Genomic DNA, 19572 nt, shown 5'->3' with positions numbered 1-19572 from the left:
GGTGGGGGGGGGGGGTGAGGAGATCATCTACACTGTCTTTTACACTGTCATGGGACGCCAGGCTAATACAAAAGGTGGTGGAAAAATAAAGAGGAGTAATTCGGGTACGCGACTGATTATTAACCATGCTTATACTCAACATTTTATCTAAGTTGTAGACTTTAAAGCTCAGTACCCACACAACTGGCCTCAGTGGTGTCGTGGTTAGGCCATCGGACATAATGCTGGTAGGCACTGGGTTCGCAGCTCGGTACCGGCTCCCACCTAGAGCGAGTTGTAAGGTGTAAGACCACTACACCGACTTCTCTATCACTAATCACTAACAACTAACCTTATGTCCTGGACAGACAGCCCAGATAGCTGAATTGTGTGTCCAGGACAGCGTGCTTGAACCTTAATTAGATATAAACACGAAAATAAATTGAAATGAATGAATCAGTACGCACTAGGCCTAGTGCTACAAGTTCAGGCAGGTAAGACCTTATGCTCACGTTGAGCGTGCTTCAGAGAATCGTTAAACGTTTTGACCGTAACAAAGTACACAGCACATAAACGGGAAATACCTCTACATCTATTAGTGTCATTACCATTTATTAAATGGTGATGTTGCTTTTAAAATCAAATAAAAATGTAGTGTTAAAGCCGCACGCCCTAGTTCCATCCAGCGAAAATAAATTATAATTTTGGTTAATCTACAAATCTGTAACACACTTAGATCACGTTTTTATCAAATGGAGTAAAAAAGCAGGTTTTATATCGATAAATACCATGAGAATCCCCATGTCCCAATTGCTTGAAATAATTTTGAAAGTTAGTATTCTGATGTCACCGGTAGATGTCGCTCGAAGCACAGCAATGCCTACGTCACGACAAATTTCACAGAGTGCGCACAGACTTGGGGTGCGTTCCTTTCACCTCTCCTGGACGTGTTCCAACTGTTCTGTCCTGGTTGTATCCCCTCTCCAGATATTGTAAGACTTAGCAAAATTATTCGTTTTAAGGTTTGTAACGTTTTGTATTGAGATACTTACTTGTCTGAACTTTATTGTTAATGAAACTGTTCACGAACTGTGAAAAAAAATCTCACAAATGAACAACAAGCAAACGACAACAAATCGGATGTTGATTACGCGAACCGTGCATAAGAAAACAAACCGAACCAAAATGATAACGGTCACGTGGTATACCAACGTCTGTGACATTGAAATGGGAATATCCCCTCTAAAAATAGATTAGACCTTGTCTGCTCAACGGTTTTTTCCTCAGAGGCCCGTGGCTTTTTAAGAAATACGAAAAATGCATTTTGTGGTATTACAAACACCAGGATTACCAGGATTACCAAAAAACACTTCAGGTGAATGGAAATGTATATTCTAAATAATAAATGGTAAGTATTTGTGAAAAAAAATGGGTTTAATAGCGAAAAACAACGGCGTAATGGTTAACAGCTAGGGCGTGTCCCTTTAATGGAGTATCAGAATAGAGGTGTGTTACTAATACGAGATGATAAACTATGTTTTACATTGTTTCAGTGGTTGATTGTGGAACGCCGCTTATATTTTCTGAAACAGAGGTCGAATTCAACACTACCACGTATCAGTCTGTTGCCAGTTATTCCTGTTCAGATGGTTATGACTATGTGAGTGGATTCAACACTTCAACATGCCAGGACAACGGCCTCTGGTCTGATCCAATGTTGAACTGCACAGGTTTGTGCAACTATACATATATTCTTTATTCCTCTTAAAGAGAGTTGTAACAACAAAACAACAGATATACAGATATACATACAAAGAAATAATTACAGCACAGAGACAAACAAGTATACATATTAGTGATAACTACAGAGAAGAATTAAAAGAAAACGATTTTCAAAATAAACATAATATTAAATGTATTTTACAATTGTACATGCACACAAGGTGTGCCGTTTTGCTGTGCACTGTATCTCAGTTATTAATTAACGTGTTAAAATATGTTTTACTTAATAAATATATGAATTCTACGACAATCTCAACATAGGATTTCGTGGTATCTTTATCAAGGTTTAAGGTCGGATTGCAAGATAGTAATTGAGTAATGAACGCCTCGTCTGAAAGATAATGCAATTCTGTGCTTAGCTCAATTGGACCAATATCTAAGATTGAACACCAAAAGTCATCTCTGGTTTTAGATAAATACTGACAGCTAATTATAACATGTATAAGAAGATCGGAGTAATGTAAATTACAAAGGGAACAAAAACCTTGAGATGATCGAGGCCTCCATGTAGCGCATATACTTATAACATGATGTGCCTGTTCTTTTAGCAAAGGGTTTGAACGAGAAATATCCCATGCTTTATGTATTTGTAGGTTTGGGTGGATTTGTAGAAAATGATTAGTATCCGGAGTTACAGATATTTGTCTTTTCTATTCTGTTTCCTCAAACTCGAAGACACAATTCTTCACTATTCTTTTCCATGTTTGTTTGGGAGGAAATATGGACGTTTTATAGTAGTCATCTAAGTATGCAATTAATTTATATTTGCAAAGGATCCCATGTATGTCTGCTGCAAATCCAACTGGAGAAGAAATGCACATATTTTGAAAACATAATAATCTGCTTGTTATAACCTTATAGGGTAACGTCCATGTAGGTAAGCGAAGGAGATGTCCTAGGAAATATAGTTTATTAGTGTCTATTTTTGCTTCAACTGAAATAGTACCAATTAACCCTAAACATATGTTTGTTCGTGTCCTTTTTGGTAAACCCTGAATACTTTTTATTGCAAATCTGAAGGCCCTTTCTAGTGCTAATAACTCGCTTTTGGTAAGAGTTCCATAGTTCACACCCATAGAGAGCTTTGGATAAGCAAAGAGCATTAACTAATTTTACACTTGTAGCTGGATTTAGGCCGCGTGGGTGACACCCTGATTGCAAAAGTACCATACTTGTAGACTTGATAGTCTTACATGCTTGTAAGGTTCGATCCCAGTTATTTAGATTTTTATTCAAAGTGATGCCAACATGTTTTATAGAATTTGTGATAGATATTTGTTTATTATATAGAAAAAAAGGTGGATCACCCTCTCTACAGAAATTAATCATTTGACTTTTAAGCGACGAGAATATGAATCGCCATTTTAAGCTATACTGTTCACAGATCAATAGCATATCTTGCATATTGCTTGATGTAGGAGAAATAATAGCTATATCGTCCGCTTGTGTGGGGCAAGATACGTGAACATCAAGTATCATAGTTCCTTTTTTTGATCCGCTTAACTTGCTTAGCAATTCGTTTATGTATAAAACATATAGTTTAGGAGAAAGAATACTACCTTGACATAACCCCTTTGTTGCCTGAAGTACTGTGAGTATATATTGTTTACAAAAACACAAGATTTGGCATTGCTATATATCCTGTTCAAAATAAGCCAGACTTTAGGAGGGATTCCTATTTCTGATAGTTTATATAGCAAACCTGCATGCCAGACAGTATCGAAGGCTTTTGAACTATCCAGAAATGCGACACAAGTGCCGTCACTGCGTTCCTTATAGTGATTTAATGTTTCTTGTAACACAAAAGAAGCATCGATGCTCGACAGGCCTTTTTGAAATCCACATTGATGATTATTCGGGTAATCAGCCGATGAGACTAGCTGTGGCATTAATGATTCTAAAACTTTCTCAAAAATCTTAAAAACTACAGATAAAAGCGTAATCCCTCTGTATGAATCTGGACTTAATTTGGACATATTATGTCCTTTGTAAATGCATACCAAGATACCGCGATGCCATTCATCAGGAATACATCCATTGTTAACCATTAGTGAAAATAACCTTGATAGGCAGAAGAAGAGATATTCGCCTCCATATTTAATATGTTCATAAAATATTCCATCTAGGCCACATGACTTGTTATTTGGAAGCTTGGAGCATATATTGCTAACTAAATTTGGTGAAATATCAAAGTTTTCATCCGATCTTAGTGCATCAGCTTTAAATGCCGACACCTTGGCTTCTAAGCTTGATTTAAATTTATCATCAAAATTCGCATCTGTTGGGTCGCTAAACACTTTGCAAAAATGACCAGCCATAGAGTTACAAATATCTACTGGATGAGTAATAACTTTCGTATCGACCATGAGGGACATTATTGAGCTACTTCTTTTTTTATTACGAAGTGTGGTCCATAAAGTCTTGTGGTCAACATCACAGGCTTCGTCTAGGGAATTATAAAAATCCCTTTCATATTTCAAGTATGCGTTTTGGAGAGTCATACGAAATGCATCTTTTGCTTTTTTGTACAACCTAAACGTGTCAAATTGCATACCACGTGGTCTACCTTCAGCTAACCACAGACGTCTGCGATACGACATTTCTACATGACATTCTTTAACTGCATCAGACCAATATGGCTTCGAATGTTTGTTATATTTTGAACAAGGAATAGTTTCCTTGGCTGCTTGAGTTAATACATTTATTATCTTATTGTAAAATTTAAGAATATCGGATGCTGATGCACTCTTGCTTGGGATATGTATTGGCCATAACATGTGAGAAACGGCGAAAGTATAGTCTTTTAACAGATTATGACGTCTTGCCTTTTCCCAAGAACGTTTTTCTGGTGGGATGCTTTGTTCCTCTTTAGAATCATTGACTAAAATTGAACACATTACTGGTTTATGATCAGAAAGCAAGAGCTCACAGTCGTCTTTGACTAATGCATTTTGAACATAGGGGATTAAATAATCAGGTACTAGAATGTGATCTATAGCTGAGGAAGGACCTCCAGTATGAGATTCGTAAGTATGAGACGGACCTTTACAAAAAAGTTGAACATTGATTGAAACCAAGTTATGTCTACTAACAAATGTATGGAAGATATCACTTCTTCTGTTTTTAACAAATCGGGTTTTTGGACCCGCTATTTTTACATTAAGATCACCAATAATAATAACAGTTCCTTTTGAACTATAGGCAATGTACAATTCCTCCAACAAATCCAAACATTCAAGATATAAATCATTCGATAAATTAGATGCAGGAAGATAAGCACAAAATACATAGATGGCTGTGGAATCGCTGAACACAACTTCAATTCCTATAATACGATCACTTTCAATTTCTATTATAGTAGTACATCGACTCAAATGTTTCTTAACAAGTAGAGCTACACCGCCTTTGTTAATAATTCGGTATAATGTGGGGTCTTTTTCTGTAGCACATTTCGTTAATGAAGTGCAATTAGGGTCAATAGTATTTAAGAAGTTACTGTTATATTTTCTTAAATGGTGCTCACTAATTCCACAAACATCTATATCATGTTCGTTTAAACATGTAAGTAAATAGGGTGTTCCAGACATAACACCCCGACAGTTCCAACACATAATGTTAATCATCAACTGAGCCATTTTCATTGTTATTGTTAAACTGATTTAAAAACCTTTGCTTGGAGAGCCACGGTTTTACATAGATGCCATAGGGCCAAAAACCTTCACTCTCAATTATGTCTCGGTGTTCGTATAGCACATTAACTTGTGCTGAGGCTGTTTTTCTGTTATCCCTATTGAAAAATCTCAAAAAGGTTAGTTTAACACCATTTTCACTTAAAAAATCCCTAAGGCCAGCCTCAGTTGACTTTTTGTCAATTCCACCAACATAAAAACGAGCCACTTTGTGTTTTGAAACACCACAGAATACTGACTGTTTAGATAAAGTAGCACCACACTGGTCTGTAGGTGCCCATACACTAATGTTGCTGTTGCCATGAGGACAAGAACCGTTAGATAAGTCACCCTGGGTGTGGTGTGTCACGGTGGGCCGATCACGCCGGGCGTGGTGCGTCACGGTGGGCCGATCAGGCTGGGTGCGATGTGTCACGGTGGGCCGATCATGCTGGGTGTGCTGTGTCGCGGTGGACCGATCACGCTGGGAGTGATGTGTCGCAGGGGACAAGTCACGCTGGATGTGGTGTGTCCCGGGGGACAAATCTCGATCCGAGTTGTATGTCTCGGAGACCGGCTCATGGACGGGCAAGGCACTAGTGTTTGCGGAGGTGTCGCGTTCGGTTAAATGCAACTCGTGCTCCTGACGGACAGTACCGTTACATGAATTTGTATTGAGGGCTGATGAATCCAGTACAGTTGATTCACTGACGCTATGGGACGCCAGTAACGTGCTACACTCAGTGTGTGTACGCGGTTTGCTATTCACGGCACTCGCGGTTGAATCGCATGTATTGAATGTTTCTGTTGATATGTTACGTGTTATTGCCTCTCGGTAACTTTTCTTCGCCGAAACATTTTTTATTTCTTTTTCCAATAAACACACGCGTTTCCGCATATCAGTTGTTGAGGTTGTTACTGACTTTATTAAATTTGTCATCTCATCCAAATTTTCTTCTATGTCTTTCACTTTTGTGTTTGTTATCTGAACTTTCGATTTGATTGATGAAACTCCCATACTTTTTTCGTCGGCTAGACGAGAAATATTAAGACAACCATTATCAACTTTCTGTTTAAGACAGATGAAATCTTTCTGCAAATGATCATGTGAAGTTTTAATTTGTCCTGTTGTTTGTTCTAATTTCTTTAAAGAAACAACTGCACTCTTTAAATCATCAAATGCTTGGATGTGAGATTTCATATCGGTGTTGTTTTTGTCAATGTCAGACCTGAGATTTTTATTTTGTTCATAAACCTTTTTAAATTCCCCCAGAGTTTGTTTTAACATAGTTTTATGATCTATTGACTGCTTCTCCAGCTTTTTTTGAACAGTAATTACTGTTTCTTTTAACTGTTGATTTTCATTTTGTAATTGTGCATATAGTTCTTTTGATTATTTAATTGTTGTCGCAAGTCCGACAGTTCTGTTTTAAGAGTAGAATGTTGCTTGGCTTGCTCTTCTATTTTATTGCGAGAACAGTCGATGTCTTGAATCAGTTCACCGCGAAGCGTAATCAGGTCGCGTTCAATACGAGCAAGCGATTCACGGAACACAATGCCCAATGTGTCGCTCTGAACCTCGCCTGAACACTGCTCACTGTCTGTTGTAAGGGTTTGACGTTTGGATATGTTTATTACATCAAACAAATCTTCGTTCATGTCTCCCCGTGAAGATCGAAATAATATAAAACAATCTTTTGCGAGTTTTTTAATCATGCTTTCGCCTGTTCTTGTTCGCGCCTCATGTCTTCTTTTTAACTGAGCCGTTTTGTGCTCAAACTGTTCATTGTTTTTGCACAATTTTAACAATTCTTGGCGTAGAATTTCTAATTCATTTTTATCATTTTCGACAATATCAATAAGGCGATCAGTAAACACATCTTTAGGTAGACATGACAAGTCACTGAAGATAAACTGTAGCAGATCACAGCATTTTCTTGGCACTTGACTATGTAAACATTGATTTGTTTGAACATCAGTTGTGTCGACAATGGGGTATGTCATGCTACCCTCAGAAGGGCTCGCAAGTCCACCCATATAAGTGTACGAAAAGTCATCAAAAAATGGCGTTGTGGGTACAACATTAACTATATCCATACCTGATGGGTTAACTCTTCGAGTAATGTGGGTATGACAATCTGCAGTAGCTGTAGAACTTGAATTATCAAGATTGTTATCAGAGCGTATACCGGGTGGTTGACCACCGGTCGCCATCTTTAACGCAAAACACTTACTTTTCTTCTTACATCAAACCAAACTAAAATTATTCACACAAAAATACATTTTTTTGTAGGAGGATGGGACAAACTATAGATTAATCCTGAATGCTGTATCTTTATTTATTTATTTATTAAATTTTCGCAAATAGAATCAACAATTTTTATTTTATTTAGAAATGTATACATTTTTAAACAGAAACAATAATAAAGATGGGTATTAAATGGAGGCACGTACTGTTTTTCCCACACCCGTGAAAGGAAGTTAGACCCCAATACTGAATATGTTTTTGAGAGGTGGAAATTTTGTAGTACGAATTAATAAGGTGTATATTTGTTTACGTAAGTTTGGTTCTTTAAAAAATATTTTAATTTTTAAAGGAAGAATTATTATGTATTTGGTTGTTTTATAATTAATAAAATAATTCAATGGCTCTCGTTAAAGAAGCATATTCTGAGAAGCTGGATTACACCTGGTATTTTGTGAAGAATGTATTGTAGTCCATTACTGCCCTTGGCGTATCCAGGATTTTATATTGGGGTGGCTACCCACATTGGGGGTGGGGGTGGGGGTGAGGAGATCATCTACACTGTCTTTTACACTGTCATGGGACGCCAGGCTAATACAAAAGGTGGTGGAAAAATAAAGAGGAGTAATTCGGGTACGCGACTGATTATTAACCATGCTTATACTCAACATTTTATCTAAGTTGTAGACTTTAAAGCTCAGTACCCACACAACTGGCCTCAGTGGTGTCGTGGTTAGGCCATCGGACATAATGCTGGTAGGCACTGGGTTCGCAGCTCGGTACCGGCTCCCACCTAGAGCGAGTTGTAAGGTGTAAGACCACTACACCGACTTCTCTATCACTAATCACTAACAACTAACCTTATGTCCTGGACAGACAGCCCAGATAGCTGAATTGTGTGTCCAGGACAGCGTGCTTGAACCTTAATTAGATATAAACACGAAAATAAATTGAAATGAATGAATCAGTACGCACTAGGCCTGGTGCTACAAGTTCAGGCAGGTAAGACCTTATGCTCACGTTGAGCGTGCTTCAGAGAATCGTTAAACGTTTTGACCGTAACAAAGTACACAGCACATAAACGGGAAATACCTCTACATCTATTAGTGTCATTACCATTTATTAAATGGTGATGTTGCTTTTAAAATCAAATAAAAATGTAGTGTTAAAGCCGCACGCCCTAGTTCCATCCAGCGAAAATAAATTATAATTTTGGTTAATCTACAAATCTGTAACACACTTAGATCACGTTTTTATCAAATGGAGTAAAAAAGCAGGTTTTATATCGATAAATACCATGAGAATCCCCATGTCCCAATTGCTTGAAATAATTTTGAAAGTAATATTCTGATGTCACCGGTAGATGTCGCTCGAAGCACAGCAATGCCTACGTCACGACAAATTTCACAGAGTGCGCACAGACTTGGGGTGCGTTCCTTTCACCTCTCCTGGACGTGTTCCAACTGTTCTGTCCTGGTTGTATCCCCTCTCCAGATATCGTAAGACTTAGCAAAATTATTCGTTTTAAGGTTTGTAACGTTTTGTATTGAGATACTTACTTGTCTGAACTTTATTGTTAATGAAACTGTTCACGAACTGTGAAAAAAAATCTCACAAATGAACACCAAGCAAACGACAACAAATCGGATGTTGATTACGCGAACCGTGCATAAGAAAACAAACCGAACCAAAATGATAACGGTCACGTGGTATACCAACGTCTGTGACATTGAAATGGGAATATCCCCTCTAAAAATAGATTAGACCTTGTCTGCTCAACGGTTTTTTCCTCAGAGGCCCGTGGCTTTTTAAGAAATACGAAAAATGCATTTTGTGGTATTACAAACACCAGGATTACCAGGATTACCAAAAAACACTTCAGGTGAATGGAAATGTATATTCTAAATAATAAATGGTAAGTATTTGTGAAAAAAAATGGGTTTAATAGCGAAAAACAACGGCGTAATGGTTAACAACTAGGGCGTGTCCCTTTAATGGAGTATCAGAATAGAGGTGTGTTACTAATACGAGATGATAAACTATGTTTTACATTGTTTCAGTGGTTGATTGTGGAACGCCGCTTATATTTTCTGAAACAGAGGTCGAATTCAACACTACCACGTATCAGTCTGTTGCCAGTTATTCCTGTTCAGATGGTTATGACTATGTGAGTGGATTCAACACTTCAACATGCCAGGACAACGGCCTCTGGTCTGATCCAATGTTGAACTGCACAGGTTTGTGCAACTATACGTATTAACTAGATAGCATAGTGGAATATGACAGTTTGAAGTACACATATTTCATTTTTGTTTGGCTTTACAATGCTTCGTTTTCTGTAAATTACTCGTTACGGTTATGATGTAATTTTCTGCGTGAAATAGATGCCAAACAAATATAAACGTAGGACTGGTAAAACTACAGGTACCCCCCCCCCCCCCCCCCCCCCCCTTCCACTGCTGCAGCAAATCTTAGCATTCGAGCAAAAGCGATGAAGTTGTTCGGGAAAATTATACGGGCTTTTAATTCGAACAAAAAGCAACCTGCCCACGCGAACACATATGCAAGCATACACGCATACAATTATATACATACACACTCACGTACACACGCACGCACACACACGCTACGCGTAGTTATACATGCATGCATGCATACATACACATACATACATACATACATACATACATAGAGATACATACATATATACATACACACATTCCTAACGTTAAGACAATTTTTATAAATATAAATAACATGCTGCGTATTTAAGAAATTTAACAAAGACTTAAAAGTACAGTATGTTCTTTTAGTTACAGATTCACATTGACGAAAACTATGTCGACCAGACCTTCAGTGATGAAGCCGTTCTATTGAGAGGTGTCCACATGACGTCTTATCAGATTGTATCACACAAACTGTAATTCAACAACTAGAAACCCCGTCCTCTGTTTTTACTGTTGAAGTATACTCCATCCTATACGAGTTAGAATTAATCAATGACAGTTTCGTGCATTTGCATATTGATACTAAGCTTCATTTTATGTAACTTTATTTAAATTAGCTCAACTTTATTGTGATTGTTATTGTTTTAAGTGCACGTTTTACAAAATTAAAATTACAACTGAAATATAATCGGGATCGAGACTGAGATTCACCGATATATATATATATATATATATATATATATATATATATATATATATATAGCATACATATATACATACACATATACACAATACACACACACACACACACATATATATATATATATATATATATATATATATATATATATATATATATATATATATATTCATACATACATACATACATACATACATACAATCTGCAGTTCCCTTCTCCGGATACTCTCAGAAATGTCCTCCAATGACCGAGTCCTTCTAAGGACTAAAAGAGGGTACATATGGAAGTTAAACCACCACAGCCTCCATGAAGGCAAGGTTCCAGCAACGAGCTAGCATTCAACCAGCGCGGGCGATTCCCTTAAGAGTGGTTCGTGTTACACACCTAACATTTTAGTATTGCTTTCCCACAACCGTAAGTTTAGTAGGCCCTCCCGACTGCTTCGAGTTTACAAGCCCCTGCATATTAGTGATAGTAATGTATTCTGACGTAATGCAATGAAGATTGTCGGAAACTAATCCGGAAATAAGAAAATACATATTTAGCACGTGTATCAACCTTAAAGGGACATACCCTAGTTTCTAAACATTAACGCATATTTTTTACTATTATAACCGTTTTTGATAACTTAAATCATACTTTACTTAGATTTTATTGTTTAGATTATCAATTTCCGTACATTCAAAGTGTTTTTGGTCATCCTGGTGTTTTTAATATCACAAAATGCATTTCTCATATTTTTAAAAACGCACGTAACAGTTATGGAGTCAAGTTTTAGTCTATTTTTAGAGGGTATTTCACCATTTCAAAGTCACAGACTAATGTTTCACTCAATCTAATTAAAATTAGCTCCACTATTACATGTGGATCTAACACCAGCCAGTTGGAGCTCATGTCCACCAATCAAAACTTTACTTGCAGAATCCTGCCAGTGATTTAAAAATAATTTGAAAACATTCCAAATTATCCTGAGGGTATACGACATGTTTTGTGTGAATTACGAATGCCTTAAAACATGTTTTATTTTATAAAATAAATAAATTGTAATGTAAAACTGAAGACTGATTTAGGTGGGGTTTTTTATATAAATAAATAAATAATTTTTAATGTAAAATTGAAGACTGATAACCCACCCCGTACGTATTGGTATGGTTCGCTGTACTGCGGCCACTAAAATAGACTCGCCCGATATTTTTAGAATTTGTATGCTCCCAAATAACGTTATAAAAGGCGAAGTGTGATTTGTCAATATTTAAATTATTATTTACAGACGAAATGTTACCTGGACATTGGGGACTACGCAGTGTTGTTAGTTTTAAATCACTGGCAGGATTCTGCAAGTAAGGTTTTGATTGGTGGACATGAGCTCCAACTGGCTGGTGTTAGATCCACATGTAATAGTGGAGCTAATTTTAATTAGATTGTGTTTCACTCAATTGTAACTTTATCCAAATGTGTTACAGGTTTGTATATTAACTAAACTTAGTGTGTTAATTTCATGGGTTGAAACTAGGGTATGTCCCTGTAATGCCAGCCAGCCATCCACTGCTGGGGATTTACCGGCCGAACCGTTCATTTTTGGTCCAAAAGGATCCTGTCCTATTGGGTTATTATTTTTATAAATATTCATTGTCATTTTAATCAATATTTTTATTTAAAAAGATAAAACAGAAATTAATTCAGCTGTCACGTTAAAATGTTAATGAATAATAGATTAAATTGGAGAATGCACTCGGAAGTGTGGATTCTTTGAAAATAATTATCTCACCCCTACGGGGCTCGTGAATGATTTTTCACGAATCTACACCTCCTTGTAGATTCGACACTATATAACCAAAACTAATTGTAAGCATTCGTGAATTAAATAAATGTATACAAATATGTACACTGCAATGTTAATGAAATTGATGACTTTCATTTTATTCTTCTGTGCACATGATACGAAAGTAAGAGATTTAAATTTGTATTAAGGAAAAACATCTACTTTGATTAACTCGGTCTTATCGAACCCAATACGGGTATAACCAACTAGAAATAATAAATATATAAACAATTTGTTAAAACTACATTCCCTGGAATATTTTTATTATTTAAGCATATAGAACAGAAAATACAATTACGTTTGGTGCATATATGACGCCGCACTCCGCATTGGTTTCACTTCGCTGGCTTATCCAGGTCTAAAACAAAGCCATGATTTTGAAAGTGGAACACTTTTGACGGGTTTGTACCGATCTCGGTTTTCATTGGCTTATCACAAGTATAGAATTCCCCAACAAGAGATCACGTGAGATTTCGCAATTTTTGAACAAATTTAACTCTCTTGATTGAGGGGTCGTCTCATATCTCTAAAACATATTTATATCCATAGAGGTATGGTACAACGCCTTTCCTGGGGTCGGTGAGTGGGGGATTTGCCTTGAAATTTTTACAGTGAGCAGCTGTTGGCATACACGTTACATGTACGGGGGTGTTACTAATTACGTAGCGCTCTAGGGGTAGAGGAAGAGGGTACTGTGTTCGATTTACGTAACATTTTTCAAGACTATATGTTATTTTTATTCATTACTTAGACCTAAAAAGGTGTTTTGGGGAAATGCGCGGTCAGTCTAGGATCGATCCTCATCGGCGGGTATACAAAAAGACCATGGTATGTGATATTCTGTTTCTGGGATGGTACATTTAAACAATCCCTTGCTAAAAAAAAAATGAAGCGGGTTTCCAAGGCGCATGTGCAGGGATTTCAGCGGAGTTGGGGGTTATAGACTGTGTTAAGCGAAGTTTATATGGGGCCATGCTCCCCCAAACAATACATTTCAATTTTTTCAAGCTTGGGCAAGTAAGGGTTTCGACCTCTAATACCCTCCCCCTGCACATGCACCCGATTCCTCTCTAAGATTATATGTCAAAATTACCAAATGTTAGACATCCAACAGCAGATGGAAGGAAGGATAGGATATGTTTTATTTAACGACGCACTCAACACATTTTATTTACGGTTGTATGGGGTCGAATGATTATTAAATCAATATGTTTTATCTTTGATGTCGTTAAACACACACACACACACACACACACACACCCCAGCTTTACCCTTTCCAAACGAAGTAATATTTATTTGAATTTGTCGATTTTAACACGTAAAATGAAGAAGTGAAAACGTTCATGGTCTACTTTAGTATATTTTATTTTAAAAAATATATACATGATTAATGTGTTACTAATATAGAAACTAAACTTTGAAAGTTCTACTAACACTTTATAAAATATCAATTCTGAAATAGGAAGGTACGACTGTCGATAATACGTTGTCAAGATCAAACCGGTTTTAACTAAAGACTCTAGTACCGTATCCTCAACCGAACGTTCTTCGTACAGCGCAAGATTTCTCTTTTAATTTTTTGAGACGAACCCTACAATTTGAAATCGGCAAACGCACGTGTTAACTGAAACTGACAATAGGCTGTCGTTTGTGCTTTGCCGAGCTATGGCGGCACAGGCAACGAATCAAGCGTATACGTTTGACGATATCCGTTCATAGTGAACACACACGACTTTTTTAAAAGTGCATTTGAGCTTGTATTTCACATTTGTACATGATGTTATAATATGGTAACCAGAGAATGTAACTTTAAACTAGACAAAGGTACTTGGTACAGGTGTATAGAATTATGGAGCTGTTATTATTAGCTAGTTGTAGCTTCTCATATACATTTTTTATTGTTGCTGACCTTCGTAAATAAAATATTATATTTTGATATAAATAACCAAACATAATAATAATCATGTTGTATATATCTAGTGTATTTGACTGTTTGTTATGTGATTTCACTCTCCGTATTTTTTCTGTACTGTTATATATGTTTTTTATTGTCAACATGCTAATACGTTGTAAACAATAACGCAATAAACAACTTAAACATTGCAGTTGCCTTAATCAGTCCGGATAATGAAAGACAACAGAACAGAACAGAACTTTATTACATCCACACCGTTAGGCAACGGCATATGGGGAAACCATGAACAACAATAGGACAGGGTTTACAGGAGACTATTAAAGAATTAATAGTATAAGTATATAATATACAAATGTATGTATACAATAATACAATGCAATACAATGCCTCGAGTGGTGTGGTAAATATACAGATATTATCTGCGGTCTTATGAATTTATCATTAATTATTTTAATTCATTTACCGACTTTTTTTTAGGGCACATATTGTATTACTGGTAAATAATTCTTTAAATTTTAGGGTACTGGGATTTAGATAAAAATATAGTTTTAGGAATCATTTTGGAACATCCATATACATGTATTTCATACTTAGGCTGTTAAATAATTGTTTAATATGTTGGATAAAAGTATAGCCGTGTCCATTTAGGGAAGAGTAATGTAACATAAATTCATGTAATATAAAATATAGTTTTGTTTGCTTGCTAGATACAATTCTAGTCCAGAAACTAATCATTCTTTGTTGGATAATTAATTGAAGTGGTCCTAGTTCTCCATATAACATGAATGTCGGTGTGTCTTTTTTAACAGGGAGTAAGCGTCTCAGAACATCTGTGTGTATATTTGCGATAATATCCTTGTTTTCGTAGCTCCATATTTTGCATCCATATAATAGGATAGGTAATACCAACGTGTCACATAGTTTTAACTCAAATTCTATCGATAGACTGTTATCGTTAGCGTTTTATATTGTTGCTGGATCTATTGAATAAAATACATGTAATATTTTATTTTTATATAAATAACAAAAAATTATAATCATATTTTATATATCTAGTTTATGTGACTGTTTGTTATGTGATTCCACTGTCTGTAATTGTTCTGTACTATTAGCATTATATATGGATTTTTTTTAATTGTCAACACGTTGTAAACCATAACGCAATAAACAACTTAAACACGAAAACATTGCAGTTGCCTTAATCAGTATGGACACCATCGTTGGGATGCTAGTTAAATTATTTTTATTAGAAAAACTTTCTGTCATTTGGATTTTGGATTTTTTCCATTTTGAAACATAAAACGTAATTTATCAGATACCCAGCATTATTAAATTGACCTCAAACCAAATTTGACAAAATTTGTTAATAGACTTTAAGGTCTCACTGCACAGATGATTTACGGGTGAGAGTTCATTGATCAGCATCCCAAAATTAGGTTTTAAATCTGTGTTGGACCATATCCCTCACAAGAATCCTGGCACAAATAACATTTCTGGAAAATGGCACCCTACTACTGCTACTGCGTATAAATTATTGATAAGGAAATTTTTCGGGGTGGTGGCAAGGCAACCAGCTGGCCCTTAGAAAAAAAATCGAAAATGTGTCTTTTCCAGTTTAAAAGTGCCATTTTTGCTTCTATGGAGACGTTTTTATCTTATTGTGGTCTGGTTCTTTGTGTATTTTAAAATAGGTTCCGTTTTGCTGTTCTGTGCTCTTTCACAGATACATATTTCAAGAGTCGGGCAGGTCCCATATGACATGAACGAGATTTTTCTTCATCCAACATAGACTTGTAACTTAATTTTGAGGTGCTGAATTAAAATAAAAATATGTTGGCCATATGAGAATTTATGTTTTATGATTCCATCAAAGTGGACTATAGGTTTTGTTTTCGGCCTTTTATTATTTTATTTTTTGGCAGAGCTTCATAATAATAATCAGAAATTGTGTGTATGCCTATTATGTATAGCTTTATCACATACAGTTACAAATAATGCTCCACATTTTTTTAGCATTTACCCTATTTTTACAGTTATGGCTAGATCAAGTTTGACTTTCGTGGAAATTTATTGAAGGACCATAACTGTCAAACTGGAATATATCAATTTTGTGACAGAGTTATTTACCTTGAACGTAGGAGATGAACATATGGAGGAGCTGTAAGGGACTTGCAATGACGGTTTGATTGTTTTGTTTAACGACACCACTAGAGCACATTGATTATTACTCATCTGCTATTGGATGTCAAACATTTGCTCATTCCTGACATATAATCCAAGAGGAAACCCGCTACATATATATGCCAATCTTCCACAAAAATATCGAACTGACCATTGTAAAAGTGCCCGAATCTGGATTACAACGTTTATTCATATTAGCATTACTGTGAAACAGCTATATATGATTGCAAACGAATCGGCACGCATTTTTACATGGATTACACTTAATATTGTGGGTAGAATGATGGAAATACATGGTGAAAAGTGTTCAGGCCAGCTCATTTTGCCCATTTTTATCTATTGTTTTTGCACGAATTTTTCTATTGTTTTTGCCCCCGAATCAAAGATTTTCTCCAGGATTGAGGGGGGGGGGGGGGGGGGGAGACAGTTATAGTCTCGTACACTTAAATGCATGTTACCTACTAAAAACCAATATCATCCAAATATGTCGCTAAGCCATGGGCGTCGATCGGTGGAGCACACGGGGCTCCACGACTGGTATATGTAAGGCCGTGATATGTACTAACTTGTGTGGGATGGTGCATATAAAAGATCCCTTGCTAAAGTGGCGACAGCGGGTTTCCTCTCTCATTATCTGTGTGGTACTTAACCATATGTTTGACGCCATATAACCGTAAATAAAATGTGTTGAGTGCGTCGTTAAATTAAAATGTCTTGTTTCTTTCTTTTTTCTTCTTTTTCATCTTAATTTGTGTTGTTGTTCGGCTATTTATAATGGAATCCCGATATGCCAAGAAGCGCAGCGACAAACCTCGACTTGTTTAAAACAGCGACGTCTTTATTATTGATCAGGTTGCTTTAATTTGTTTTTGTTTAAAAAGGGGGGGGGGGGGGCGTGAGCAGTAACATTAAAATACAACGCATTCGTTTTGAAATGTCATTTAGCGGTGTTGAATGCACGATAAATTACCTCCAATCTGACGTCAGATGATGTTTATTTCCTAATTCAATTCCTTTTTTCCTTTTATTTTCGTGCTTATATCCAATTAAGGTTTAAGGTTCAAGCACGCTGTCCTGGGCACACACACCTCAGCTATCTGGGCTGTAGTTGTTAATTGACCCCTCCGTATAACGAGTTAACCACGCCCCCCGCAACATGTGATGGAAGGTTAGACAAACTTTCAATAATGGCTGCCAATTCGCATAGGTCGATAGCAAAATCAACCGATCTGCCGATTAAGTTTTTGCCTTAATTTATTTAGAAATATCGTTGTTTAATTAAAAAGCTTACAAGAGGACACATTCAAGTATTTCACTACAGGGTACATTTACGATGACAACGTGATTTAAATCGACGAAACCATGTTTACTTCAGTAAATCGAAGCACAAGAACACGAAGTGACGAACGTCGAATGCAACCAAAAGAACATTTCAAACATCCTATATGCTAACGTTTCTTGTCAGGACTGATAAATTAAAATGTCTTGTTTCTTTCTTTTTTCTTCTTTTTCATCTTAATTTGTGTTGTTGTTCGGCTATTTATAATGGAATCCCGATATGCCAAGAAGCGCAGCGACAAACCTCGACTTGTTTAAAACAGCGACGTCTTTATTTTTGATCAGGTTGCTTTAATTTGTTTTTGTTTAAAAAGGGGGGGGGGGCGTGAGCAGTAACATTAAAATACAAGGCGTTGTGGAATGCTATCTGTGTACCATAATTTTATTCACGAAAGGTTACAAAACTATAGTAGGATACAGTCGCCTGTGAAAATATTATGCAGGCAGTGGTTTAGATTGTGGAATTGCGAAGTTTATGGGGGTGTATTCTTATATAGCTGCACTGCTTGAACCAACCGGTATACGGCACTTGCCCTATTTATGAAACCAAAGTTATACACGAAATTAAAAAAAAAAAATAATAAAAAAATAAAAAAAACGGGGCGTAGCCAGAGGGTGGATTGGTGAGGACCACATCTTTGGCATTCCAGTTGTGTATACTAACATATTGGCCCGTCTTCGTTCTGACAAAACCTATTAGGGTGTGTACGTTTGGGTGCCCCATCCCCTCTTTATAAAATCAGACTGTCCAGCACACCCTTATGAAAAAGTCGGACACAATTAGGAATGAAAATACAGAAAATGTAGTACAAAAGTAAGAAAACGTAGGACAAACGTAGGACTGAAACAGTACGTAGGAAAAAATAGGACAAAGACCAAAAAGTACGAAGGGGTAGGATCGCTGGACAGCCTGTAAAATATTTGTCAATTAAGCCAGTACAACACAGTGTTTAAATAAATTATAAACTCATGTGTTGTGGCAACAACTGTTGGGAATCAAACTTGAAGCTTCTGGCTCCAACAACCCAATCTCAAAGAGAGGGTCTTTACATATTAATAGTCATGCAGTCTAGTACCGGTAAATATATTTATTAAAAAATGTATCTTTCTGTGGCATCCATCTCCAAATCCTCGAAACGTGCACAGTCAACTGAGTAATTAAAGATTACCATTTCGTGGGTGGTGTCAGGCTGAATCCCAAGTTTTGCAAGTCTGAATTACTCTTTAGCAGCAATATGTCAAACACAAAAAACCAATGAATATTGTATTAAATGAAATTGTTGAAAGTGTTTCATTTTCAGCAGCAATTTCACCCCCTGCCCCAGTTTTTCTTTCACATGTCAGTTGAAACTCTTCTACTATTTCTATCATTCTGTTCTCAATATCAAGATGCAATGTAATTTGTTTAATAGTTTGTCTTCAGAATCTCATTTTTGACATCTAATCAATGACTCCACATCCATTGGTTCAGTTACTGAAATATATAAAAACAAAC

The 19572-nt window shown here is 36.4% G+C and overlaps 1 protein-coding gene across 1 annotated transcript in view; it reads left to right on the top strand.

Moving 5' to 3' along the window:
- The window catches only part of LOC121370901 (CUB and sushi domain-containing protein 3-like), a 73943-nt gene that overhangs the window by 24002 nt on the left and 30369 nt on the right, over nucleotides 1–19572 (top strand). The window contains exons 5-6 of the mRNA XM_041496433.1: nucleotides 1533–1709; nucleotides 9735–9911. Coding sequence (XP_041352367.1) covers nucleotides 1533–1709; nucleotides 9735–9911 — 354 coding nt within the window. The remainder of the gene's footprint in view (nucleotides 1–1532; nucleotides 1710–9734; nucleotides 9912–19572) is intronic.

Source organism: Gigantopelta aegis, chromosome 4, assembly GCF_016097555.1.
Source record: "Gigantopelta aegis isolate Gae_Host chromosome 4, Gae_host_genome, whole genome shotgun sequence".
Lineage (NCBI taxonomy): Eukaryota > Metazoa > Mollusca > Gastropoda > Neomphalida > Peltospiridae > Gigantopelta > Gigantopelta aegis.
Note: the sequence above shows the minus strand (reverse complement) of the source record. Positions and strands in the feature narration are given on the sequence as shown.